Source organism: Hyperolius riggenbachi, chromosome 2 (assembly GCF_040937935.1).
Source record: "Hyperolius riggenbachi isolate aHypRig1 chromosome 2, aHypRig1.pri, whole genome shotgun sequence".
Classification (NCBI taxonomy): Eukaryota; Metazoa; Chordata; class Amphibia; order Anura; family Hyperoliidae; genus Hyperolius; species Hyperolius riggenbachi.
Window position 1 is genome coordinate 406,425,399 of NC_090647.1, and position 26,519 is coordinate 406,451,917.

Genomic DNA, 26,519 nt, shown 5'->3' on the forward strand with positions numbered 1-26,519 from the left:
GAGCTGAGAGCTTCTCTCCCCTTCTCGCCCTCCTGTCTTTGTGTTTTATGTTTGCTAATATGCCCGTCAATAGGCTGTAACAGGAGCTGAGAGCGTCTCCCTCTTATCTCGCTCCTGTCATAAATTACTCTGAACACACTGTGTCTGCCGCGTCATTGGAGGTATGCGCAGGCCCGGCCCTAGACTTTTTGCCGCCTGAGGCAATCTTCAAAGAAATCGCCGCCCCCGCCCCCCCAGGCCGTGCGTGTGGGGGGCCGCCCGAGCTGGAGGGGATAGCGGGCAGACAGGGGGTATTGGGCCTAGCGGCGGGGAGGGGAGCAGGACCCCCCCCCCCCTCGCCTGGGTACCCCGTCCTCCGCTCCCCTCCAGCTTTAAAAAGTTCTGTGCTGGCTGCAGCTATGTGTAAGAGGCAACGGGCGGGGATCACTCACCTCTTCCATGTCTGCTCGAAGATGTGGTTTATGAGGTGAAGATTAAAAAAAGATCAGAAAATAAAAATAAGATTAAAATTCAGATCAGACATGTTGGAAATAATCGATCTGGCAGGTAAATTTACCAGAAATTGTATGGTGTGTACCTAGCATTAGGTCACAAGCAAGCCACAGTAGTGTATAAATAGTTCATCTCCCTGACTGCTAGTTACAGCAATATTACAGCACATCTAGTTACCTGTTACCTCCTCAGATTAGCCTCATCCTCATGTCTCCTGCATGCTGTGAACGGTGAAATATATTTGTGAGCTGTGTGAGGAATGAAGGATGATTTTTAAGCAGGGAGAGAGGGAGAGAGAACTGGGTGAATAAATAAAGTGCCCCTAGCACTAGTTGTAATGTGTACCCTAATATAGAGGTATAATATATTCCATCTGTTCTCTCTGCCACCAAAAATTTAGTCATGGAAAGACCAAGACCCATGTAGGGACAACTGCTTTACGAAGGCACATGATGAAAAAGCACAAACAGCAATGGGATGACCACCTGAGGAAAAGCAGCACACAAACGCAAAGCCACCCTCTGCCTCCTCTTCCTCCTTCAGGTGCAGCATCTTCAACCGCTTTATCCCTTGCACCTTCACAGCCACCCTCCTCCACTCCGCCTCTCACCTTGAGAGGTTTCTGCTCCTATGCCCACAGCAGCCAGGTGTCCGTTAAGGAAATCTTTGAGCAGCAGGTGACTGGAATGTCTTCCAGTCACCCCCTGGCCCGGCGTCTGACAGCTGGCTTAGCAGAACTGTTAGCTCGCCAGCTGTTACCATACCAGCTGGTGGACTCTGAAGCCTTCTGAAAATTTGTGGTGATTGGGACACTGCAGTAGAAGATACCAGGCCACAATTATTTTTCTAAAAAGGTGATACCCAAACTGTTTCGTGATGTTGAAAGGCAAGTGGTGTCATCTCTGGCACACAGTGTTGGGTCAAGGGTCCATCTGACCACCGATGCCTGGTCTGCAAAGCATGGTCAGGGTAGGTACATTACTTACACAGCACATTGGGTTACTGGTGCTGCGATCTCCTCTCCAACTACACCCCCCCCCCCCAGCTCCCCACGGCCTATGCTGCAGGCCAGGTACGATGGTGTCACGCCATCTTGGACTCAAGATGTCTTGCCTCAAAGCCGAGAGTCACACTGGAGCAGCTCTCCTGGCTTCTCTGAACAAACAGGTGGATCAGTGGCTGACCCCGCACCAACTGGAGATCGGCAACGTGGTGTGTGACAACTGCAGCAATTTCTTGTCGGGTTTGAGTTTGGGAAAGTTGTATTATAAAATTCAGCACATGTGCCATGCAGGGTACCTGCATGGCACATGTGCTGAATCTTATAATCCAAAGATTTGTGTGTAAGTACCCAGGCTTACAGGAGCTCCTGAAGCAGTCCAAGAAGGTGTGTGGGCATTTCAGGCGTTCCTACATGGCCATGGCGTGCTTGGCCGATATTCAGCAGAGAAACAACTTGACGGCGAGGCGCTTGATTTGCAATAGCCTGACTTGCTGGAATTCAATGCTCCTCATGTTTGACCGCCTGCTACAACAGGAAAAAGCTGTCAACGAGTGTCTGTACAGAGAAAACTTATAAAAGATGGAGGGCGCTTATGTAGGTTATTTATAAGTGTGTGTATCTCACCCGCTGCAAACTAGTTGAATATGGGGACCCACTTTCCTCATATAGACAGGGAAATCAATAATAATCAGAAAACTAGTTGCGCTGGGCCTAAAGTATATTGTATATTAATTTCACCAATAATAGGTACACGTTAGCTGAATAAAAGGGTATCCATATATTTATTCAAGATATACTTATAAAATATAAAATAAAAAGATATATATATCAGCTGTAGCATAAAAAAACGATTTCATATCACAATGGTGATGTACATATTTCATACATAATATATGTGCATATATTGCGCTCAGTCCCTATGCATATCATTTATTCATTCAACCATACACAGACCTTCCAATATGCACAAAAAATGAAACTGAGATAAAAAATAGGGAAGAAAAAAATGGGGAAGAGAAAAATCTATGCCGTATATTCGCTGTGAATATTTAAATTGTTATGTATTTCTGCATAGTCTTTAAATCCTTTAGTAAAGATAGACTGTATTCGAATATTCCAGTATAGATATCCTGTGGGGGGCTGGTTGTCGCAAAAATATCCTCCTCACTGTAGGGTCTCTGTATAGAGTTTTGGTCTATATTCGTTATTACAGACTATAGTTCGCGTGGCAATATATAATCAATGGTATTACTCACGTCCCTAATGTCCTGGTAGTTATCAGGCAAAGGTCCAATCTCCTCGCGTTCCTGATGTCCTGTCAATTATCAAGCAAGGGTCCAATCTTTAAGTCAGAGCTCCGGCCGGTAGCTCAATGACTCGATTCAGCGTGTATCCTCAATCCGTCTCGCCGTAGTGGTTCCGGGTCACGGCTGGTTCAACTTCTGGTGACGTCACCTGCTCTCCGCGTCCTATGTTACTAAGTTGTTGCTAAGTTACAACTGGAGTGGTTGAATGCGTACTGTGCCCAATGAGTGCGGCCACAAGATACTCACTCCTATAACAATATTAGGCGGCGTGAGATGTAGGATAAGGGCTTACGCGTTTCAGCGGTCTACGGCCGCCTTTCTCAAAGCCTGTGGTTTATGAACAGCCGTTTTCCGGATTGATATACTCAGTTAACTTGTCCCCTCCTCCTGGTATGGATTCCCCTGGGTCTTAGTGGGATGCTTTATATCAGATATACATTCCTCATACATCCTGCACGCTGGAGTTCTCTTGCATGCAATTGTACTTTGTGGGGATGTTCAAATACATCAAGTAGATGAGAAAAATGAAAAGGTTGAAAAAAGTGATCATAGTAAAAATGAAAAAGCTCTGGGGAATGAAGATATTTTAGGATTCTCGATTGTGTAAAAACGCACGTGCCCGCGCACAACAAACACACGCATGCACACACACGGAAATCCACATGTGAAGCACGCGTGCATGCAGTGTACACACGCACGCGCGCACAACCCCATCTCTCCCTCAAAACTTCCCTCCCCTTCCTTTGGAGATGAAAGACATCAAGGATAAAAAACATCTCAAACTTGATTTCAAAAACTGATGGTCCTCAAGAGTATAAAATATAAAATATAAAAAATATATATAAAAAGAGTAAAATATAAAGAGTATAAAAAATATATATATGTGTATATACATACATACAATATCCCCTATGGATTAAAAAATAGAGGGATATATAGTCGGTGGTAATTTCATATGGACAATTGTGGGATATATATAAGGACCAATAGCATAAGGATAATAGAGGCCACATGGTCCAGTGCACATATGGATTGTCTGCCACACTGGATAGGTCTGATACATGCATTTGCATTCATAAAAACCCAAATATCTCAAACTCTGCATTCAGTCCTCTGGGGGCCATAGTTCCTAGGTTAAAAATCCAGAAGCTCTCCCTCTTGGACATTCTGGCTATATAGTCGCCCCCCCTGGGATCTCTTTTTACTATTTCCAGGCCTATGAATTTAGTGTCATGGATGCTACAATTATGTGTTTCCTTATAGTGTCTTGATAAGGGATGTCCATCCCATCCTTTCTTCATGTTTTTGAGATGTTCTCCTATCCTTTCTCTAAGTAATCGTTTGGTTCTACCTACATAGTATTTGTCACATGGACACTTTATGCAGTAAATCACTCCTCTTGTGTCACACGTAATTAATTCATCAATCTTCATGGGGCCACCCTCTGTAGTAATCTCTGTAATCTTGTTGTATCCTCTCGTATCTCTACAGTTAGAACATCTTCCACATCTAACAAAACCTTCTCCAAGTTTGATGTTTTTATGTCCATTCCTCATATTAGCAGCTGTAGCCACTTTTAAGCCTACTGTGCTGGCCTTCCTAAATATAAAGGATGGTACTTCCGGGATAATTGCATTCAGTATCTTGTCTCTCCTGAAGACATTCCAATGTTTTCTTATGATGTTTTGTGTCCTTTTGTTGTTCATGTGGTATCCCATACTGATCTTCATCTCATGTTCATCTGCTACGGCGAGACGGATTGAGGATACACGCTGAATCGAGTCATTGAGCTACCGGCCGGAGCTCTGACTCAAGGATTGGACCCTTGCTTGATAATTGCCAGGACATCAGGAACACGAGGAGATTGGACCTTTGCCTGATAACTACCAGGACATTAGGGACGTGAGTAATACCATTGATTATACATTGCCACGCGAACTATAGACTGTAATAACGAATATAGACCAAAACTCTATACAGAGACCCTACAGTGAGGAGGATATTTTTGCGACAACCAGCCCCCCACAGGATATCTATACTGGAATATTCGAATACAGTCTATCTTTACTAAAGGATTTAAAGACTATGCAGAAATACATAACAATTTAAATATTCACAGCGAATATACGGCATAGATTTTTCTCTTCCCCATTTTTTTCTTCCATATTTTTTATCTCAGTTTCATTTTTTGTGCACATTGAAAGGTCTGTGTATGGTTGAGTGAATGGATGATATGCATAGGGACTGAGCGCAATATATGCACATATATTATGTATGAAATATGTACATCACCATTGTGATATGAAATCGTTTTTTTATGCTACAGCTGATATATATATCTTTTTATTTTATATTTTATAAGTATATCTTGAATAAATATATGGATACCCTTTTATTCAGCTAACGTGTACCTATTATTGGTGAAATTAATATACAATATACTTTAGGCCCAGCGCAACTAGTTTTCTGATTATTATTGAGTGTCTGTACAGCTACGCTCAAAGGTCATGCTCTGGGGAGCTGGGCATTTTCTGTCCGAAGTACTGGACACACGTCCGTTTGAGTAGGTGACAAACCTGGTGAGTCACAGTAAAGGCACTATCAGCGACTTGATCCCTTATGCTTTCTTCCTGGAGTGTGCCGTGCGTTGAGTGGTGGATCAAGCTGTAGAGGAGCATGAACAGGAGGAGGAGGAAGAGTTGTGGGAAACATCACGACCAGAAACAGATTCGTCATCAACACCTGCAGCACAGAGGAGGGGGAGGAGGAGGAGCCATCTGGGGAAGAGGAGTCAGATGAGGAAGGTGTTTTTTTTTTTTTTTTAGGAGGAGGCGAGAGAACAACCGCAGCAGGCGTCACAGGGGGCTTATGCTGCTCACCTTTCCCGTAGTATTGTTCATGGCTGGAGGGAGGAGGAGAACTTACCTGACATCACTGAGGAAGAGCAAGAGGAGATGGCTAGTAGGTCGGCATCCAACTTTGTGCAGATGGGGTCTTTCATGCTGTCCAGCCTGTTGAGGGACCTCCGTATAAAAAAAACTCAAGAGGAATGACCTGTACTGGGTGGCAACGCTACTAGACCCTCGGTATAAGCACAAAATGGGGGAGATGTTACCAAATTACCAGAAGGCAGAAAGGATGCAGCACTTGCACAAAAAGCTGGCAAGTATGCTTTACAGTGCGTTTAAGGGTGATGTCACAGCACAACGGAATAAAGGTGCTACTGGCAAGGACAGGATGCTCCAGCGATCTCATGGGGATGTCAGACATGCGGACATTTTTTAGTCCAACGTCTCGCCTTAGCCATTCCGGATCCACCCTCCACCAATGCCTCGACCGGCAGGTAGACGACTACCTGGCCTTAAGTGCAGATATAGACACTCTGAGCAGCGATGAACCCCTGGACTACTGGGAGTGCAGGCTTGACCTGTGGCCAGAGCTGTCACAATTTGCCATCCAACTTCTGGCTTGCCCTGCCTCAAGCGTCCTGTCAGAAAGGACCTTCAGCGCTGGAGGCATTGTCAGTGAGAAGAGAAGTCACCTAGGTCAAAAAAGTGTTCAGTACCTCACCTTTATCAAAATGAATGAGGCATGGAGCCCAGAGGGCTACTGCCTGCACAAAGACTAAGTCAGTCCCCACACAACATCTCTGCCTGCACGCTGTGTGACTGCCTGCCCGAAGACTAAGTCAGTCCCCACACAGCATCTCTGCCTGCCGGCTGCTGCTGCCTCACCCAAAACTAAGTCGGTCGCTACACAGCATCTCTGCCTGCAGGCCGCTTGACTGCCTTCTTCGCTACCACCAACAGGGTCCAGGATGCCAGGTGGATTCCTGAATTTTTTTCCATCCACTTCTCACATGTACACCACTTTGTATTGGTCTTTCACGTGGAATTTCAATAAAATTGATGCATGTTTGTGGCAGTAATGTGACAAAAGTGGAAAACTTCAAGGGGGCCGAATACTTTTGCAACCCACTGTATTAGTAGAGGGGAATTCCAACCAGTAGGTGGAGCTGTGGAGCACAGAGGAACAAGTCCTCTGTACAACCACAGATGCCAGAGAGAAATTACACGAATAAGCAACACAGGGCAATACAAACAAGGTAGCAACTCAAAAGAGAGCAAGAACAGAGACAGACTGTATGAATGTCTACCAATCTAGTCGCCACCCAGCGATGGTAGAAATATAACAAGCGAACAGACTAGAGTGAGAAAGCCAATCGCAAGAGAGGCGATTGCTGTCAGAAACACAAGACTACGCAAAGACAAAGCAAGAATTGAGTAAAGGAATACACAGCAAATAACCACAATCCGAACGCCAAGGAAAATAACAAATGAACTAACTAAACGTGGTCACCGCATGTTATGCGCAACAGTGACAAGCGCGTTCATACCACGGTCACCGCACGTTAAGTGCAACAGTGACAAAACGTACCAATCCTGACTAACAAATGAACGCGAAAAACAAAGACAAACAGATACTGAGAACGCTTGCTAATCAGTTGCCTAACACCAGACAACAGCAAGCGTTTGCTCCAGACAAAACAGACTAAACGATTCACTATCAGCCACCACTGGAGATCGAGTGTAATCGCAAGTACAGGACAAGACAAAACTAGACAGTACAAATAATACACAAAGCTGACAGCACTAGTAGGAGTGCAAAGTGCACTCCCCAATAATTAACTACACAAGAATATTCAGCAATAACATACAAAGAGGCTGAGGCTCTAAAGTCAGTCTTCACCAAACAGAACCTACGACGAGCAAGGAATTCTGGGAGGAAGTGACATTTATACTGAAAACCTTCAAAGGAAGCAGACAAGCAGATTGCAAGATAAGTGGATGCACATTAGCAAGCCTCCCGAATCTTGCAAACTGACAAAAGGGCCTCTTTTCCCTGGACTGAACTATGCAACTTGCATAGGAAACCAACAAACTGTCCAGGGAATCAAGGCCAGCAGAGCGGACTCTGACAGTTACTTTCTCATTTGCTAGTGACTCACTCGCTCCACATTGACTAGTAGTTATGATATCAAAAGTTCATGCCTGCCTGGCATGATTTGGATCTTTTTTACAGTGTCGCCGAGTGTGATAGTAAGACAGGCACCCTTTTTCCAGGCGCCCTTTGCAACCGATCCGATTTTGCGTCGTCTGCTTGGAGATAAAATTCTGTGTTGTCGTAGCTGACCATATACCACCTCGTGCATGTTGACCGTTGACAGGTAATGTATAAATACACACACTTCTACACAGGGTGTCTGCATAGCTGGTGATTTCGTCCTTCATTCGAATACTGTACGCTGTACAGCATCGCATCCTTCCAACCAACTTGTTCATGACAGCTTGCTGTATGTTTGAACGACCATGACACCAACTTCAATCCCAAAAATTCCTAGTTGTCTTGCTTGAGCAGGCACATGCCATGGCGTCATCGATTTTTATGGAACTCTATTACATTGTTTCAATTGTATGTTGTATGCTCGATGCCCTGTCAAGTTTAGTGATGTATGATAATTTTTTATAAGGTGTCCATTAGTAGCCGATATTTTACTAACATTATATGCAACACATCCACAGCAAAAGACTATAACAGGTGCCATTTTGGAAAATATTTGGCAGAATAAGGGCTACAAGAAGCACATTTTTTTGGTAACTAAGTTGGCATATATGGGCTACAGCTGTAGCCATTTTGTAGCCACAGTATATATATGGGCAAAACCTTTATAGGCTACACCAGGTGGTTTCTGTAGCCGAAGTGACCGTATATGGACTACAACAGACACCTTCCTGTAGCCAAAATGAGCATATTATGGGCTACAAAAGCATCCCTTTTATAACTGAAGGGACCATATATGGGCTACACAAGGAAGCCTTTTAGCCGAAGTGACCGTATATGGGCTACACAAAAAACCCTTCCTGTAGCCAAAATTGGTATATTTGGGCTACAAAATGATCCCTTTTATAACCGAAGGGACCATATATGGGCGACACAAGGAGGCCTTTTAGCTGAAGTGACCGTATATAGGCTAAACCAGGTGCCATTTTTATAGCCGCAGTAAAACGATATGGGCTAAAAAAAGGATCCGTTTCATAACCAAAGTTAACATAAATGGGCTATACCAGGAGCCCTTTATATAGCCGATGTTATATGGGCTACACTAGGAGCCCTTTTTATAGCCAAAATTAACAAATATAGGCTCCACCAGGCGCCCTTTTTTCCAGGTGCCTTTTTCAACTGATCCGGAGGGTATACCTGCACGTGGTGCCCCCTGCTGGTGACATAGTCTATGATTATGTCCAACTGAACCCTCTCACCTAAATTTTGCTGAACTTACGCAAATCCTGCTAGATTTAGTGCTATAGACACAGATATATACCATTACACGTAATTGGCTGACGGGCAGATTGCTGGCTCGGATCAGTTGAAAAGGGCGCCTGAGCTGCCTGTATGAAAAGGGCACCTCCATAGACATCAATGTTATTTCTGGAAATATGGGCTACAAGGTGGTGAAACGGGCGCCCGAGTTTTGATATAGGCTACAAGCGGGCGCCCCTTTGTAGCCCATATTTTTTCGGCTACAAGGTATTCGGCTACAGTAGGGCGCCCCTTTGTAGCCCATATTATTTATTCGGCTACAAGGTTTTTGATTCTGCTACAAAAGGGCACTCCTTTGTAGTCCATATTTTTTATTCAGCTACAAGATTTTCGACTACAAAATAAATAAATACAAGGTTTTTAATTCTGCTACAGAAGGGCAACCTTTTATAGCCAAGATTTTTGATTCGGGGGTGCAGGGGGGGGGGGGGGGGGGGAATTAGGATTAGGCATCACAAGCAGGGGGGGTCTAAGGGTCAGGCACCACTAGGGGGTTTAGGGTTAGGCACCACCAGGGGAGTCTTAGGGTTAGGCACCACCTGGGGGGTCTTAAGGTTAGGCACCACCTGGGGGGTCTTAGGGCTAGGCGCCACCAGGGGAGTCTTAGGGTTAGGCACCACCTGGGAGGTCTTAGGGTTAGGCAACACCTGGGTGGGTCTTAGGGTTAGGCACCACCTGGGGAGTCTTAGGGTTAGACACCACCTGGGGGGTCTTAAGGTTAGGCAACACCAAAGGGAGTCTTAGGGTTAGGCACCACCAGGGGAGTCTTAGGGTTAGGCACCACCAGGGGTGTCTTAGGGTTAGGCACCACCAGGGAGGGGTTAGGGTTACGCACCACCAGGGGGGTTAGGGTTAGGCACCATCAGGGGAGGGTTCTGTGTGAGAGTAGGGAGAGGTCATAGTAATCTCTTTTCTCGGCTATATCTAGAGCCCTTTTATAGCCCAACAAATTTTGCTTATAACAGCATCCTTTTTATAAACTAAAACTATATGGCATATATGGGCTACAACAGGTGCCCTTTGTAGCCGAATTTGACATATATGGGCTACACCAGGCGCCCTTTGTAGCCAAATTTGGCATACACAGTATGGACTACACCACGTGCCCTTTGTAGCCGAATTTGGCATATATGGGCTTGTCAGAATCCGCTCTGCTGGCCTTGATTCCCTGGACAGTTTGTTGGTTTCCTATGCAGGTTGCATAGTTCAGTCCAGGGAAAATAGGCCTTTTTGTCAATTTGCAAGATTTGGGAGGCTTGCTGCTGTGGTGACTGATTTGCATCCACTTATCTGGCAACCTGCTTGTCTGCTTCCTTTGAAGATTTTCAGTATAAATGTCACTTCCTCCCAGAATTCCTGGCTCGTCATAGTTTCTGTTTAGTGAGACTAACCTTAGAGCCGCAGCCTTTGTATCTTGTTGCTAATAATCTAGTGTAGTTAATTCTTGGGGAGTGCATTTTGCACTCCTACTAGTGCAGTCAGGTTTGTGTATTATTTGTACTGCCTAGTCTTGTCTTGTCTTGTCCTGTCCTTGAGATTGTACTATCTCCTGCGGTGGCTGATAGTGAATCGTTCAGTCTTGTTCCTAGATCGCATTCGTCCTAGCTCTAGAGGTGGTTGATCTTCCTTGTCTGTGTCTTGGAGTATAACCTTGGCAGCGGTTGCTACTGGTTACTCCTTCAGTCTGTTTTGTCTGGAACAAACACTTGCTGTTGTCTGGTGTTAGGCAACTGATTAGCAAGCGTTCCCGCTATCTGTTTGTCTTTGTTTTCCGTGTTCATCTGTTAGTCAGGGTTGGTACGTTTTGTCACTGTTGCGCTTAACGTGCGGTGACCGTGTTTAGTTAGTTCATTTGTTATTTTCCTTGGCGTTCAGAGTGTAGTTATTTGCTGTGTCTTCCTTTACTCAATTCATGCTCTGTCTTTGCTCAAGTCTTGTGTTGCTGATAGCAATCACTTTTCTTGCGATTGGCTTTCTTACTCTGGTCTGTTCTGTTGTGATATGTCTACCGTTGCTGGGTGGCGACTAGATTGGTAGACATTCATATAGTCTGTCTCTGTTCTTGCTTTCTTTTGAGTTTCTACCTTGTTTATATTGCCCAGTGTTGCTTCATCGTGCAATTTCAATCTGGCATCTGTGGATGTACAAAGGACTTGTCCCTCTGTACTCCACAGCTCCACCTGCTGGTTGGAATTCCTCTCTACAATTATATACTGGGTACTCTGCTTCTGTGATTGTGGCGATTTCCATCTGCTTCAGCGCACTTGGTGTGCGCTGACTGTGGAAATCGCCCCCAGATCATTACAGGGGTACACCACATGCCCTTTGTAGCCGAATTTGGCATATATGGGCTACACCAGGCGCCCTTTGTAGCAGAATTTGACATATATGGGCTACACCGGACTAGTGTTGGGCGAACAGTGTTCGCCACTGTTCGGGTTCTGCAGAACATCACCCTGTTCGGGTGATGTTCGAGTTCGGCCGAACACCTGGTGGTGTTCGGCCAAACTGTTCGGGTTCGCCTGAACTGCTGAATGCCCGGCCGAACAGGGCCCTGTTCGGCCGAATACGGCCCCCCTATGGGGTTGCAGGCATAAGGGGGGAGGAGTCGGAGTAGGACGCGTTGAGGGAGGCCGGGCAGCGGGCGGTTCAGCGGTAGTACCCTTGTGGTACTTCCGCCCTTTCTCTGACCTCACGTCCTCTGCGTGATGACGCATACGAGGGTACGCGTGACGCGTACCCTCGTATGCAGAGGACGTGAGGTCAGAGAAAGGGCGGAAGTACCACAAGGGTACTACCGCTGAACCGCCCGCTGCCCGGCCTCCCTCAACGCGTCCTACTCCGACTCCTCCTTCTCAGTCACTTCATAGTGCCAGCCAGCCACTGCAGCAGCCAGTCACCACCACCGGTACTATTTTACTTTCGTCAAACTTTTGTATGGGGAAGCGGGCAGAGGGGGGAGCGCTAGCGGAGGGGGTGGGGGGAATTTCCGCCCCCCCCCCCCCCCCCCCCCCGCGATCGGGGCATGCTCCCCCCATATGCCTGCGACCCCATAGGGCCCCCAAAAGCGGGATGTTCGTGGAGTTCGGGGTTCGGCCCGAACATGCCGATCATCGCGGCCATGTTCGGCGAATGTTCCCGAACCCGAACATCCAGGTGTTCGCCCAACACTACACCGGACGCCCTTTGTAGCCGAATTTGGAATATATGGGCTACACCAGGCACCCTTTGTAGCCGAAGTTGGTATATGGGCTACACCAGGCGTCTTTTTTGTAGCCAAATTTGGCATATATGGGCTCCACCAGGCGCCCTTTTTTCCAGGCGCCCTTTTCAAATAGACCCTGCTGGCTGGGAGTGAGCATTTGCTTCTCGTTTGTTTTGCATTCAGCATTTATATAGAGGCAGCGTGGGTGAATCACCTGGTGGTGGGAGCACTAGGGCTCCTCTGTACTCCCCTCTTGTTGTTGCCTCTGCACTCCCCCTCTTGTTGTTGCATGGGATTTGGGGGTCCCGGGAGGTGGCAGAGCCTGGGGCCTCCATCTGCCATGTGCACGGGCGTTTGAGTGCTAATTTTTCTTAGACTGCTCAATGCTTATGCTAGGTACACACCACACAATTTTTTGTTTTTCCGATCGTTTTTCTGATCGATATTCCAATCAATTTTCGCTCACCTCTAAGGAAATAGGATCGGAAAAATTAAAAATCAATCGAAGTTCAGATAAGACATGTTGGAAATAATCGTAAATTGTATGGTGTGTACCTAGCATTAGTTGCTTGATAGTCTTATTTTCAGTCATCTCTGCTAATGAGGCAATTAAATATGACAGGAGGGCTGCTGCTGCTCATCTGGAATACAGACATTCCACTACTTACAAATGACTCAAGCTACATTTTTTCATAGATACAAAGTTATCTTCATGAACAAAACATACAATACTGTTTTTTATTGCACATTTTTCTTTTTACATGTTATAGGTAGTTTCAATTTTTTTTAAAGCACATTGAAAAAAAAAACACAGTTTATACTATGTGTCCAAATCCAGAGTTGTCTCAATATAAGTAATTTATCTATAGTTTACCATGTTTAACACAGGACTCAACTTACAAACACATTTAACTCAAAAACAGTCTCTCTTAACGTAGCCTATTTGAGGACTGCCTGTTATTATTATTATTGTCTTCTAAACAAAGGTAATTCACCAATATGACTTAAAGGACAACTGAAGTGAGAGGTATAGGGAGGCTGCCATATGTATTTCCTTTTAAGAAATACTAGTTGCTTGGCATCCCTGCTGGTCTATTTGGCTGCAGTAGTGTCTGCATCACATCAGAAACTAGCATGCAGCTAATCTTGTCAGATTGGACAAAAATGTCAGAAACACCTGATCTGCTGCATGCTTGTTCAGGGTCTATGCTAGAAGTACTAGAGGCAGAGGATCAGTAGGACAGCCAGGCAACTGGTATTGCTTAAAAGGAAATAAATATGGCAGCCTCCATATACCTCTCACTTCAGTTGTCCTTTAATTTCTTCTTACCTGTTTCTGCGATGTTGAATATTGCTTGCATTCCAGCTTGCTGATACTCTGCTACTTCAGTGCCAAGTTGCCACAGGCCAGCTCTTGCAGGCTTCATTTCAACAGTTGCAAAAGAGCCTTTGCGAAAAAAAATACAATATACAAGCATATTTTAAGCAATGACAATATAAATACCAATTATTTATTGAAAACTTGATTGTGCAAGGGCAGATGGTGAAATGCATAGAGTGTGGCAAAATAATTCTGACACTCCATTCAGTTTGGTGTACTTCATTGGACACTTTAAAGGAAATCTTTGCGTAAGTTGGAACTACAGTCAATACATACAATTAAAAACCTGTCTCCCAGTTCCTTACTGTCTTTGTAACTACCCAACCTGTCTTTCACACAAGTAAAGTCATTTGAGTAAAAAACGGTTTTCCCAATCATATTCAGTTAATAATGACAGCTGCCATGTAATTCTCTATAATAATCCCCCTGTAGTTTGCGCAGTCCGCTCCGGCCCACGTGGTATTGATACAGCGCCTCTCGCGCAGACGCACTACAGGCTGACCTGGAGGTTGCCCTGATGTCATCGACGGGGACCGGGACGGAGCTGCGGCGAACGGCTGAAGGGAGAGCTGCGGCGAGGGACATGCTGGGAGCTTGGAGCTGGAGGAAGCCCCGGGTAAGTAGCACTTATTTTATTTTATTTGCCTGGTAAGGCTGCAGGACAAATTAACTAAAACTATTAACCATCTCAGGCATTTTCTTTTAAAACAAGAGTTTGTGCTAAGCAGTTAGACTAATGTAATTAATCTGTTGAAGAAGAGGGGAAATGTTCTCTATAGCTCCACTTGAATTTAGACCTTTTTTTGGTACTTATCCGTTAGCCGGGCGCATCCTCTAGGTGGCGACAAAACTCCACCAGAGTTACATCTTTCCCTACTATCCATGTCGGCCTGGAGGAGGAATAGTAATTAGCGCCACCTGCCGGATGCGCCCGGCTAACGGATAAGTACCCTTTTTTTAAATGCAGTAACAGAGATGATTACCACCATATATTTTCAAGGTTTTTTCCTCTCCATGGCTGATTTCTGTTGATTTTGTTTCCTGCATGAACGTTGACAACTTGCTGGTAATGTCACCACAAATGATTGGCGTAAGATCTACTGGCCTGGTGAAGGAAAAGTGAAATACTTCTCAATGATCATCTGGTATTTAACCCCACCTAGGGACTTTAAATACCAGTCATTTTACAGCCTTCACTCATTCACCATCTGCTTTAGTTAGTTTAGTTTAGATTACCACTGTTTGAATAACTGATTTCAGATGCTGTGTAAAGCAAATTTTACAGTATAAGCAGGATACTACAACTTAGTACAGGAAGGGACATACATTGTATACTATTTATTACAAATCATGCAAAGCCTTTATTTAACCCCACTGTCCATGCACTCTTAACTAATGTTGCATACACACTTGAGACAAAAGTCTTTGGAAAAGGCAAGATCACAGACCAATCTTACCCCATTCCATGTAGTATGAGAGCCATACTCTACACAGTCTATTCTATGGAGCTGCACTCCCCATCAGATAGAAATCTTTGCAAGATGCTGCACACAAAGATGCCCGTATACATTCAAAAGATCATTATCTGCAAAAGATCTCTTCCTGCAATAGATCCATTCCTGCAAAATGCATTCATAGTCTATGAGATCTGCAGATCATCATACACACCTTGTTTAACAGGCAATCATCTGCAGATCAGATCCACCAGGATGGATTTTCAGATCTGCAGATGATTGCCAGATATGCAGATGAAGTCTGTTAAACAAGGTGTGTATGAGGATCTGCAGATCTCATAGACTATGAATGCATTTTGCAGGAATGGATCTATTGCAGGAAGAGATCTTTTGCAAATAATGATCTTTTGAATGTGTACGGGCATCTTTGTGTGCAGAATCTTGCAAAGATTTTATCTGATGGGGAGTGCAGCTCCATAGAATAGACTGTGTAGAGTATGGCTCTCATACTACATGTAATGGGGTAAAATTGGTTTGTGATTTTGCCTTTTCCAAGGACTTTTATCTCAAGTGTGTTTGCAGCATAAGGTTCAGTTGCCAGCAGGGATAGTCTTTGCTTTCTAAAGGTGGCCACTAACGATCCAATTTCTAGCAAAAAATTGTTCGAGCGATCAGATAATTCTGATCGGAAGAAAAATCGTTCTCTACACCATCAACGAACCAATCTTTGCTTCCTATCTATTACAACCAACAAGAAAATCCAAATTTTGGTTCGCCGAAAATCCAATCGTTCATTATCGATTGGGCCCATCAACTGAGATTATTTACAACCAATCCTACCAGAATTTCTGATTGCTCAAACGATTTTTCACTAGAAATTGGACCGTTATTGGCCACCTTTAGACTACTTCATCCGACATCTGTTTAATCATCTTTGGATCAAACTGTCTGTATCTTTGTAGTGCACTTTACTATGTTAGAGACTTTACATTTTAATTAGCGTGAGGGCTCGTTTCCACTATTGCGGTGCGGAATCCACCGCTGACGAAATCGCATGCGGATGCGATTCCGCATGCGTTTTTTGCAGCAAATTCGCATGCGAATTCGCATAGGTGAGTGTATATGCGATTTTAACCATGTCACTGCCTGTGTGAATTTACATTGGTACCTATGCGAATTCGCATACGCGGCAAAAAACGCATGGGAAAAACGCATGCGATTTCCCTATTAAATACATTGTGTGCGATTCGCCTGCATTCCACACGCAGGCGAATTCTGAGGGCTCTGCCGTGCAGAAAAAACCTGCACAGAAAAAACGCACAGCAAAACTGACAAGTGGAAACAGGCCCATCCACTTGTATTGGCTGTGCGAATCTGCATGCAGGAAACGCATGCAGATTCGCGATAGTGGAAACGGGCCCTTACAGCTGGAACTTAATTTAATTGCTGAGTATCACTGGTTTCTATAAATGAAAATAAGAGCTAAAACAAATATGACAAACAAATGATTCAGGAAAATGTGTACAAAACAATATGAGAAAAATCAAATGTTTGCTATACCTGGTTCTAGTGGAAACACTGAAAGTCTGTGTTCAGTTTTTAACCTTTCAGTGACAGTCTGACCGTGAAAATTTATTACATGTACATCTCTTGGATTTCCCATGTTCAGCATATGCCATCGCACCAGCTCATCTTGGTACATCTGAAGGCCTTGCAAGTTGTAAATTATTCCATTTATAGCTGAACAATAAAAAAATATGAGGACAAAAAAAGACAGCATTTGTTAAAATGATGCTAAACACAAAACAAATAATCAATGTATAACACATGCAGTCTTAAAAATGGCTGTCTGTACCAGTTTACTGTATGAATGGCTATGGTAGACAGTGGGCCAGGGTGAAGTAAGATGACACTGCACCTTTAAAAAAAACGGGTGCTTAAAACTCTAGCTATGCCTCTGTTCTTTGGGCAAGACTCCCTAACACTGCTACTGCTTACTGAGTGCGCTCTAGTGGCTGCCTCGCAAGCACATTGAGTCCCACAGGAGAAAATCGCTATACAAAAAAAATAATTATTATTAAAATTGGGTGCTAACGGCTGCCGCCATGCGCCCAAATTTCCCCCTAATGCTGATAAATGTGGCTTTTATCATAGGTGCTCATGCCGGTGTAGTTTCTTCTGTAAGGGCTCCTGTGTCTTTTTTTTTCCTGCTTTGCTATTTAACACTGGTGATGTGTTTTGCAGGCTCTTGCCCACTTCCTCAGGCCAATAATTGTGCCTAATTAACAACTAAGCCAAGTCATTAGTGGTCACTTTGCATAATTATTAGCCTGAGGAAGTGGGGAAGAGCCCAAGAAACGCGTTGCCAGTGTTATCCTGATGTCATTGTGCATTAACCCAGTGTCATAACCGGAGGTAGTCCACCTCTTGCTTTTCATATTTAAGTCTTTTTAATGTAAATTTTCTTACACTGTGGGCACCTCATACACCCATTATGGTAGACAGTGGGCCTGATTCACTCACGTTTTCTGACTTCATGGCATTCCGGAAAACATTGTGTCAGATCGGGGAGTCCAATTTGTCTCTAGATTTTGGAGGGCATTTTGCCATCAAATGGGCATGGAACTGTCATTTTCGTCGGGCTACCACCCACAGACCAATGGTCAGACTTAAAGAGTCAATCAATCATTGGAACAGTTTTTGAGGTGTTACGTTGCAGAAGCGCAAAATGATTGGGTCAAGTTTTTGCCCTTCGCAGAATTTGCGCACAATAATTTGAAAAGTTCTTCCTCGGGATTTTGTCCATTTCAGATATGGTATGGTATAGAGGAGAGAACATGGGTACCTGAGTGTCGCATGCATGCGTACAAATTGAGAAGGGAGATCCACACTCGATATCCTGAGAAACCTGGTAGGAGTTGTCCGGAGTCCACTCCTCAGGGGGGGTACTGTGAGAAAACGCGGAAAAGCCGCCGCCAATACTCAGAGTGAGGCGGCTGATTCCGCGTTTGACTTGGCAAGTGGGGCGCAGTTGGAGCGCGGAGAAACCGCCGCATGCTCTAACTACAGGGCGGCGTATTCCGCGTCCAATGCGGCTAGTTGCTCGCATAGGCCTGCTTCTCTCAGAAAGGCGGAATGCGGAGGAAACGCCGCACGCTCAGACAGCGTGGCGGCGGATTCCGCATCCAATACAGTAGCAACATTACAACACATGACTGGTGTGGCTGGGACTGATAGTCCACACTGGTTTAGGAGGACGCGCGCGCGCGCAGAGAGGCAGGGCCTTTATGGCAGTCAGAGGAGGGTCAGCTGACCAGGCCGGTCAGCTGACAATTGCAGCAACTTTCATTGGTCCAGCACTTAGGGGAGGCGCTGGAGAGCGCTGGTGTATATATACTGGGTGCTGGTCATTTATCTGGTGTCTGGCGTTGCGATCACTACGTGGTAGCACTCAGACCTTGTCAGGATCTGTGTTTATTAGTCAGTTTCCAAAGGTGTTGATGATCACGGAACTCACACCTTAGCCTAGGAATCCTGTTACTATCTGTATTGCTATCTAGACTAGTTTCCAAGGTGTTGACGGCCACGGATCTCACACCTTAGTCTAGGAATTCTGTACCATCTGTATTATTTGTATGATCTAGTTAGTCCTGGAGTGTGAGAATCTTGGAGCTCACACTCAAGCTTAGACAGTGTTGATTATCTGTTATGACTTTCTGCATTCCTGACCATTCTCCTGATCTCTGATTTTGTACCTTGTATTTCTGATTCTCTGTTGCCGAAACCTGGCTAGTCTCTGGATTCTGTATCTGCCTACGGTCTCTGTACTTTATCTGTCCATGTGTTTACGACCTGGCTTGTCCGACCTCGAGAACTATCTCCCCTGTTAGGAGACAGTTCACAGATCTGTCAGTGACACTCCTCCACTGGTGTCACTCACGTTCTGTCCTTCCCACTATCTCAGCCTGGCTCCACCCCTTGGGGAGCAGCAGGCTTGTGGAAGGAAGTTAACCTGTCACAGTAGATCCTACTGTCTTGCTCCCATTCCCTGGGTGCTTTCCTCAAAGTATTACTGTTGCACCAAACACTCTCATCTCAGGTGTCCAGAGGTTAGTAGATATATCTGATTATCGGTGATACTGCAGATCATCAATAATCGGGTATATTCTGCATTCTCGGTGATACTGCAGATCACCGGTAATCAGACCCTCTCTGTGTTACACCGATCGTTACAGTAACTTTCCAGTTATCTTATGAATAAAAGGATTGCTATTAGACAATTATATATTCTGAATAAAGACTTTTGATATACTTTGGAGGCCATGTAACTCATGAATTTTGTTTTATTAATTGTGTCAGTTTTGAGTTGGCCCGCCCTCAATTCTGTGCGGGCATAGTTTCCAGCCATGTCTAATACTTACGCTTCATTTCCACTTTAGAATTTTTTGCACTAATAATGTGCCTGCACCATTACATAGCGTACACCAATAGTAAAGGACATAAACATGTCAAAATGTTGTTTAATTAAATAAAAACACACATTCCTGGAAAGTAATGTTTATCAGTGTCCATCAAAGTAATTTACATCCACATTCTTCATTTCTTCTTCTGTTTTTGAGGTGTTTTCGTTTTATCACATTATCCCTTATAAATAGGGGGCTCATTAAGGGTATTATTCAGATATCACAAAAAAAGTGCGTATAACCACCACCTTTTCTTAATGCACAAGAGATGGTGAAGACCCCTTTGTCCCTCAACTTTGTCTCCAGCACTATCCCTTGCAAGGTGCCTCCCACCACCACCACCAATGTTTAAAGACACTGGGGGTTGCTGTGCAGCTTGAGGAGGGGAGGATGTCTTATCTAACTAGGGATTCTATCTTGGGAAATTCCAGATGATCCCTAGGTGAATAATTTATCATAAATGATAAGATAAGTAAGATGCTGTCAGAATTACCAGAAGCCTTCAGTTGCCAAGTTTCTAAAGTAAGAAAAGGACATGTGTCATGTCTTGCAGGTAGAAGAACAAGTGTAAAATTTGGAAGTGTTTGAGTAACAGAAATAATGTCTTGACCTCTTGTATCTATTTACCTGATTGGAGTGAGTTATCACCTCATTAAATTATAGATAGACAGACAGACCACTACCTCCTCTACCCCATAGTTCTTGAGTGTGATCCACTCAGAATTGGGCACCAGTACATTGCCCTTTGTTCTTCTACAAGGTTCCCCCAATGTTGAAAGTCATCGCCTGCTGAACTTTTTCCTTCTGCCCCTCATGCCTAGTCACCTGAGATTCTAGATTAGATTCTACATTCTACAATGTATGCACTTTGTCCTTTCAAAATGTATTAATTGATTATTTGGAAAACTGTATAAATCATATTTTACATTTCACTAAGACATTTTAACAAAATTTTACATAGTTATTGAACTCTGGAACCATGGGAATGCATTATCTGGCTAAAACGACATGCTTCACCAACTGGCCATCTTATGGATGAATTTCAATTTACTATAATGCTGCCTGTTTGTATGCATAATGCCATCTAATCTTTGGAAAAGGAAGAATAATTAACTAATTCTATTCTTCGTGGTTTTGGATAGGCTCTTTACAGTGAATGAATACGTTTATTTGGGGGCATGGGTACCTGGTACCACCATAGAGCCTATGCAAAATAGTGGCTCAGAGATGCCAGGTCCATAATTTGGGCCCCAATACTTGATAAATACCGTACATAGCTAAATGCCAACTACTAGGCAGTATGCATAGACTGGATGCCATTGATTGGTTACATTATAGTCAGGCATTAGCAATAAAGGTCAGGTGTCAGGGAGGGCTTTACATTGAGGTTAAAGTTAGACATTAGAAAGGAGAAGGTGATAAGCTAGGGATAGCCAAGTAATGAAAAGAAGCATTGAAAACACTGACACTGAATCATTACAAAGTCAGTAGTAGAATATCAATAAACATAATAGAACAATATTCTAACTGTCAAGAGGAAACTGCTACCAAATTAAGAGACACTGAAAATAAATAAATGCTAGAATGGTGTTCTAGGGAATTTTCTCCTAACAGCTCTGTTACCAAAACTGCTGTAGAACTTTCTTGCCTGCACTTAGGGCCGTTTCCACTAGGAGTAGTGCGATGCGGCCACATAGCCGCATCGCACCACGGGTGTCCTGAAACACATGCATGGCAATGGAAGAGTTTCCACTGCGTGCATGTTGTGCGGAGCAGTGCAATCCGACAATCTGCAGCATGCTGCAGATTATCGCACAGCCGCATCCACCCGCAAGCCGTGTCCCATCTCCTCCATTGACTTCCGCATCGGGAGATGTGGAAGCGATGCGGCCGGCGGCGGAAGTGATGCGATGCAGCTAGCTAGCCGCATTCGCATCATTTACTAGTGGAAACCAGCCCTAAGCCTTTAACTAACTGTCTTTGAGATTAAATGGGATCCCAACTGTGAGCCAAGTTTCATTGGAGTTTAACATCTTACCAGAGGAGTAAGGGCTCGTTCACACCTAGGGCGATTTGCATTTTGTTTAGTGCTGGCGATTTAAAAAAACGCCTTAAAATCGCTAGTGCAATGAATCCTTATGGGATAGTTCATATCCAAGCGTTTCGTCTGTTTTCTGCTCAGCAAAGTGCTGCATTTACCATTTTCAGGACGTTTTTGCTACAATGGAAGGTGTAGGAAAAGCGCAAAATGCCCACAAAATCACTCTGCAAAAAGCGCTTTGAAAAGCGTTGTACACAAAATCATTGCGCGCAGTGAAGCGCCGGAAGATGAAAAAAACGTAATAAATCGAAAACCGCTGGCGTTTGCGATGTCGATTTTAGATGTGAACAAAGCCTAAAACCTTGTATATTTTCCAAATTAAGGAAGTAACTAACTACATATTAATGTACAGTATATAGCTTTGAATTTAGGGTTCAATAAATAAAATAAATTGGTTGTGTTTTCCACATACTTCACTGGAAAGCCACATATCTATTTAGTTTTAAAGTATATATGTATTAAAATAACATACCATGATATGTATGACACTTCGTTTTCAATGGCTTTTGGGATATATCTGTACATGACTGCTTTACTTTATCAAAGTACCAGCTTTTTTCTTCTTCAAAAGTCATAAATAGCAGCACAAATTCACGAGCATCCAGTGGTCTGTATGTCTGATGATGGAGAGTTCCACTTCTGCAAATCAACAGGGGGCCAATTAGGCCTGAATGAATGTCCTTTTCCTATGTAGAGATAAAAGGAATATATACAACATCCTTAATACAGTGGCCCCACTTTCAGTGTTCCCTTGTCTCATGAGATTTTCTTGCTTGCAAAAAAACACCCGCCTCTCCCTGCCAGTCTTGAAAAGAACTCTGAATTGTATCAGACTTTTCATTACCTCCTCCATCTTGCAGCTGGTGACATCTCACCAAACCTGGGCCTCTCTCTGCCCCTTCACCCCTTCTCCACCCACCTGTTCCTAGTTACATTTGCAGATAACATTGCTTACCCACATCTACTGACAGCAATAGTTTTAAAAACATTTTTATAAAATCTTGTCATCACTCCCCTCCACCTGTATCTGGAGCCTTTTGTAACATCTGATAAGTCTGCATTAAACTTTGCAAATGAAGTGAAGGATGCACTCTAGTGGACACAGCTGTGCACAGGCAGATCTGGCAGCAAAACAGGCTTTAGGGCCATTTCCACTAAGGATTTATACCTAGCCGCATCGCATCACTTCCGCTGGCAATTGCATCACTTCCGCATCTCCCGATGCGGTAGTGTATGGAGGGGGCGGCGTGCGGATGCAGCTGTACGAGAATCTGCAGCATGCTGCAGATTATCAGATCTTTCCACACGCAATGCACGGAATGGAAATTGATCCACTGCCATGCATTGGGATCAGATCAAACTTCAAACTGGTAAAAAGAGTAGCACTCTCTCCAAGGGGATGGCGCGCCCAAGCCTAGACGGATTTCTTATTCCACAGTATAGCTCTGTACACGATGGAGGCTGGCACAGCAGTGTTGGATGCGGTGCAATGCGGCTCCATAGCTGCATCGCACCATGGGTGTCCTGATCCCAATGCATCTGTACATGATGGAGGCTGGCACAGCAGTGTAAATAAGCTCTTTTATTGAAGTAACAATAAAATCACAGGGCGACGACAGCCCGCTGTTTCTGGTCTTCAGCCCTTTCTCAAGCTACTTGTGATGTGACGGGCACTCTCGGCTTGAGAAAACTTAAAGAGTATAGCCTGTCTAATTACCCCTCATCTGTGTCTTATCACAAGTTGCAATCTCCCCTATGTCACCTGACTCATCTGTGTCTTATCACAAGTTGTAATTTCCCCTATGTCACCTGACTCATCTGTGTCTTATCACAAGTTGTAATTTCCCCTATGTCACCTGACTGCGTAAAAATTTACGCATTGAACCAGTAACACGTAAAAAGGTATGTGTTAATGTTCCTGCACTAGCGGGAATGCGTAAAAATTTATGCAATGCGGCCTGCCGACCTCTGAGGTTGGCAAGCTGCCAGCGGGGGACTGGAGCAGCAGTGAGTGACTACAAGGGCACAGGATGGCTGCATGGGGCTGGTAGAAGCCCCAGGTAAGTGAAACTCATTTTTTTTTATTTTGCTTGAACCTTTCCTTTAAGCATCCATCTCTCCTGTGCAGTTCCCGCTCTCCTCCCCATCCCCTGATATCAGGGTGCTGTGGGTGCTCCTGGATGATGGCATGGGTGAGCGGGCAGGAGGAACAAACAGACCTCTAGCTATGCTAAGTTTAGCTAGAGCTTAAGCATCTTTAAATTTCCCTCCAGAGCTCTCCATTGGCCTAATAACAGACCAATGGGAATCCTCCAGATTCCCATTGGTCTGTTAATAGACCAATAGGGAGCCTTGGAGGTAAATTTGAAGATGCTTATGCTCTGTAGTGGCGTGTGTGGTGGCGAGTGCATAGAGATCTTCAATCAAGGCAGGGCCGGATTACCCATAAGGCACTCTAGGCACGTGCCTACAGGCGCCTCATTAGTCAGGGGCGGGTCTAATTCCCGACGTTCCCCTCTCTATATGCAGAGCGAGAGAGTGATCATGTCACTCGCCGCCCTGCGCTCGGCTATCTGATACGGAGTTGCGGACCATTTGCACAGTCAGGGGCAGGCTGGAGCTGCTCCGTAGAAACAGTGTTTTGGCAAAATACCCCCATTTTATTCAGAATGCAGACTAGAGCCGCTCTGGTCCTGGTACTGAGTGGCAGCTAGAGCACCGCCTCCTCCTTTCCTCCCGGGATGCTGAGAGCTCAGCTCAGCTCTGCGTCACACATGGACGGCTGTGGCGGGGAATTTGATCTTCAGAGAGAAGCGCTGGACCACGACTGAGCACAGCAGCCCACCCAGCAGGAGGGGGAGAGCAGATGCGAGGAAAGAGAAACTCGGGCAGGCACTCAGCTGTCAGTGCACAGCAAGCAGCCTGTCACACATGGAGAGCAGAGACTGAAGCCGCTGCACGGAGAGACACAGAGGATACAGCAATACCCAGAAGCAGCAGTGTGCACACAGAGACAGCCAGACAGCTGCCAGTCCGGAGCAATGACTGTGAGGGAGGAGGTAATGTACCATGTATGGCCTCTTCTCTTTTGCCATTACTCATTATCTCTCTCTCTCTTTTACTAGTATCCTCCATCTCTCTGACGATCTTGGTGCCCACCCTCTGTGTGTCCTCCTCTGCCCACCCTCTGTGTGTCCTCCTCTGCCCACCCTCTGTGTGTCCTCCTCTGCCCACCCTCTGTGTGTCCTCCTCTGCCCACCCTCTGCCCACCCTCTGTGTGTCCTCCTCTGCCCACCCTCTGTGTGTCCTCCACTGCCCACCCTCTGTGTGTCCTCCACTGCCCACCCTCTGTGTGTCCTCCTCTGCCCACCCTCTGCCCACCCTCTGTGTGTCCTCCACTGCCCACCCTCTGTGTGTCCTCCTCTGCCCACCCTCTGTGTGTCCTCCACTGCCCACCCTCTGTGTGTCCTCCACTGCCCACCCTCTGTGTGTCCTCCACTGCCCACCCTCTGTGTGTCCTCCTCTGCCCACCCTCTGTGTGTCCTCCTCTGCCCACCCTCTGTGTGTCCTCCACTGCCCACCCTCTGTGTGTCCTCCACTGCCCACCCTCTGTGTGTCCTCCACTGCCCACCCTCTGTGTGTCCCTCGCATGCCAATCTCATGTGTGTCCCTTGCATGCCCACCACATGCGTCCTCTATGTGTCCCTTGCATGCCCACCCCATGTGCGTTCCTTACATGCCCCCCACATGTATCCACCCTCTGTGTGTCCTCCGCATGCCCACCCCCTGAGTGTCCCTCGCATGCCCATCCCCCTCCATGCCCACCATTTGTATGTGTCTCCCATGCCCACCCTCTGTGCATCCCCAGTGTGCTCATCCTCTTTGTGACCTCTGCTTGCCCACTCTGTGCGTCTCCACCCTCTGTGCATTCCCCATGTGCCCACCCTGTAATTCCTACCATAGCTAGTCTACGGTCCTAGATAATTTGTATTATAAATTATTTATGAAGCATTAAAATCTTCTACAGCACTTTACAGAGCACATGTTACTGACTGGCCTCAGAGCCACTCACAATCTAACCCTACCATAATCACAGAAGTCCAACCGTATAATTATTATTCATTAATATAGCACTGACATCTTCTGCAGCACTTTACAGAGTACATAGTCATGTCACTGACTGTCCTCAGAGGAGCTCACACACTAATCCCACCATAGTCATAGTCTGATGTCCTACCATATTATTATTATGTGTTTATATAGCACTGACATCTTCTGCAGCACTGTACAGAGCACATAGTCATGTCACTGACTGTCCTCAGAGGAGCTGACAATCTAATCCTACCATATTAGTATGTATTGTATTTATATATTACTGACACCTTCTGCAGCACTTTACAGAGTACATAGTAATGTCACTAACCATCCCCCGAGAAGTTCACACTAGAATACCCACCATATTTATAGTCTTATGTCCTACCATATTATTATTATTATTATGTATTTATATATCGCTGACATCTTCTGCAGCACATTACAGAGTACACAGTCATGTCACTGACTGTCCTCAGAGGAGCTCACAATCTAATCCTGCCATAGTCCTAGTGTAATGTCCTCCCATATTATTATGCGTTTATATAGCACTGACATGTTCTGCAGCACTTTACAGAGTCCATAGTCATGTCACTGACTGTCCTCATAGGGGCTCACACTCTAATCCTACCATAGTCAT

At 45.0% G+C, this 26,519-nt stretch overlaps 1 protein-coding gene across 1 annotated transcript in view; it reads right to left on the reverse strand.

The window, feature by feature from the left end:
- Positions 1 to 26,519, reverse strand: part of F5 (coagulation factor V) — a 485,541-nt gene that overhangs the window by 90,049 nt on the left and 368,973 nt on the right. The window contains exons 17-19 of the mRNA XM_068269820.1: positions 22,260 to 22,473; positions 16,784 to 16,963; positions 13,719 to 13,835 (exon numbers count right to left, since the gene is read on the reverse strand). Of these exons, the coding sequence (XP_068125921.1) occupies positions 13,719 to 13,835; positions 16,784 to 16,963; positions 22,260 to 22,473 (511 nt within the window). The remainder of the gene's footprint in view (positions 1 to 13,718; positions 13,836 to 16,783; positions 16,964 to 22,259; positions 22,474 to 26,519) is intronic.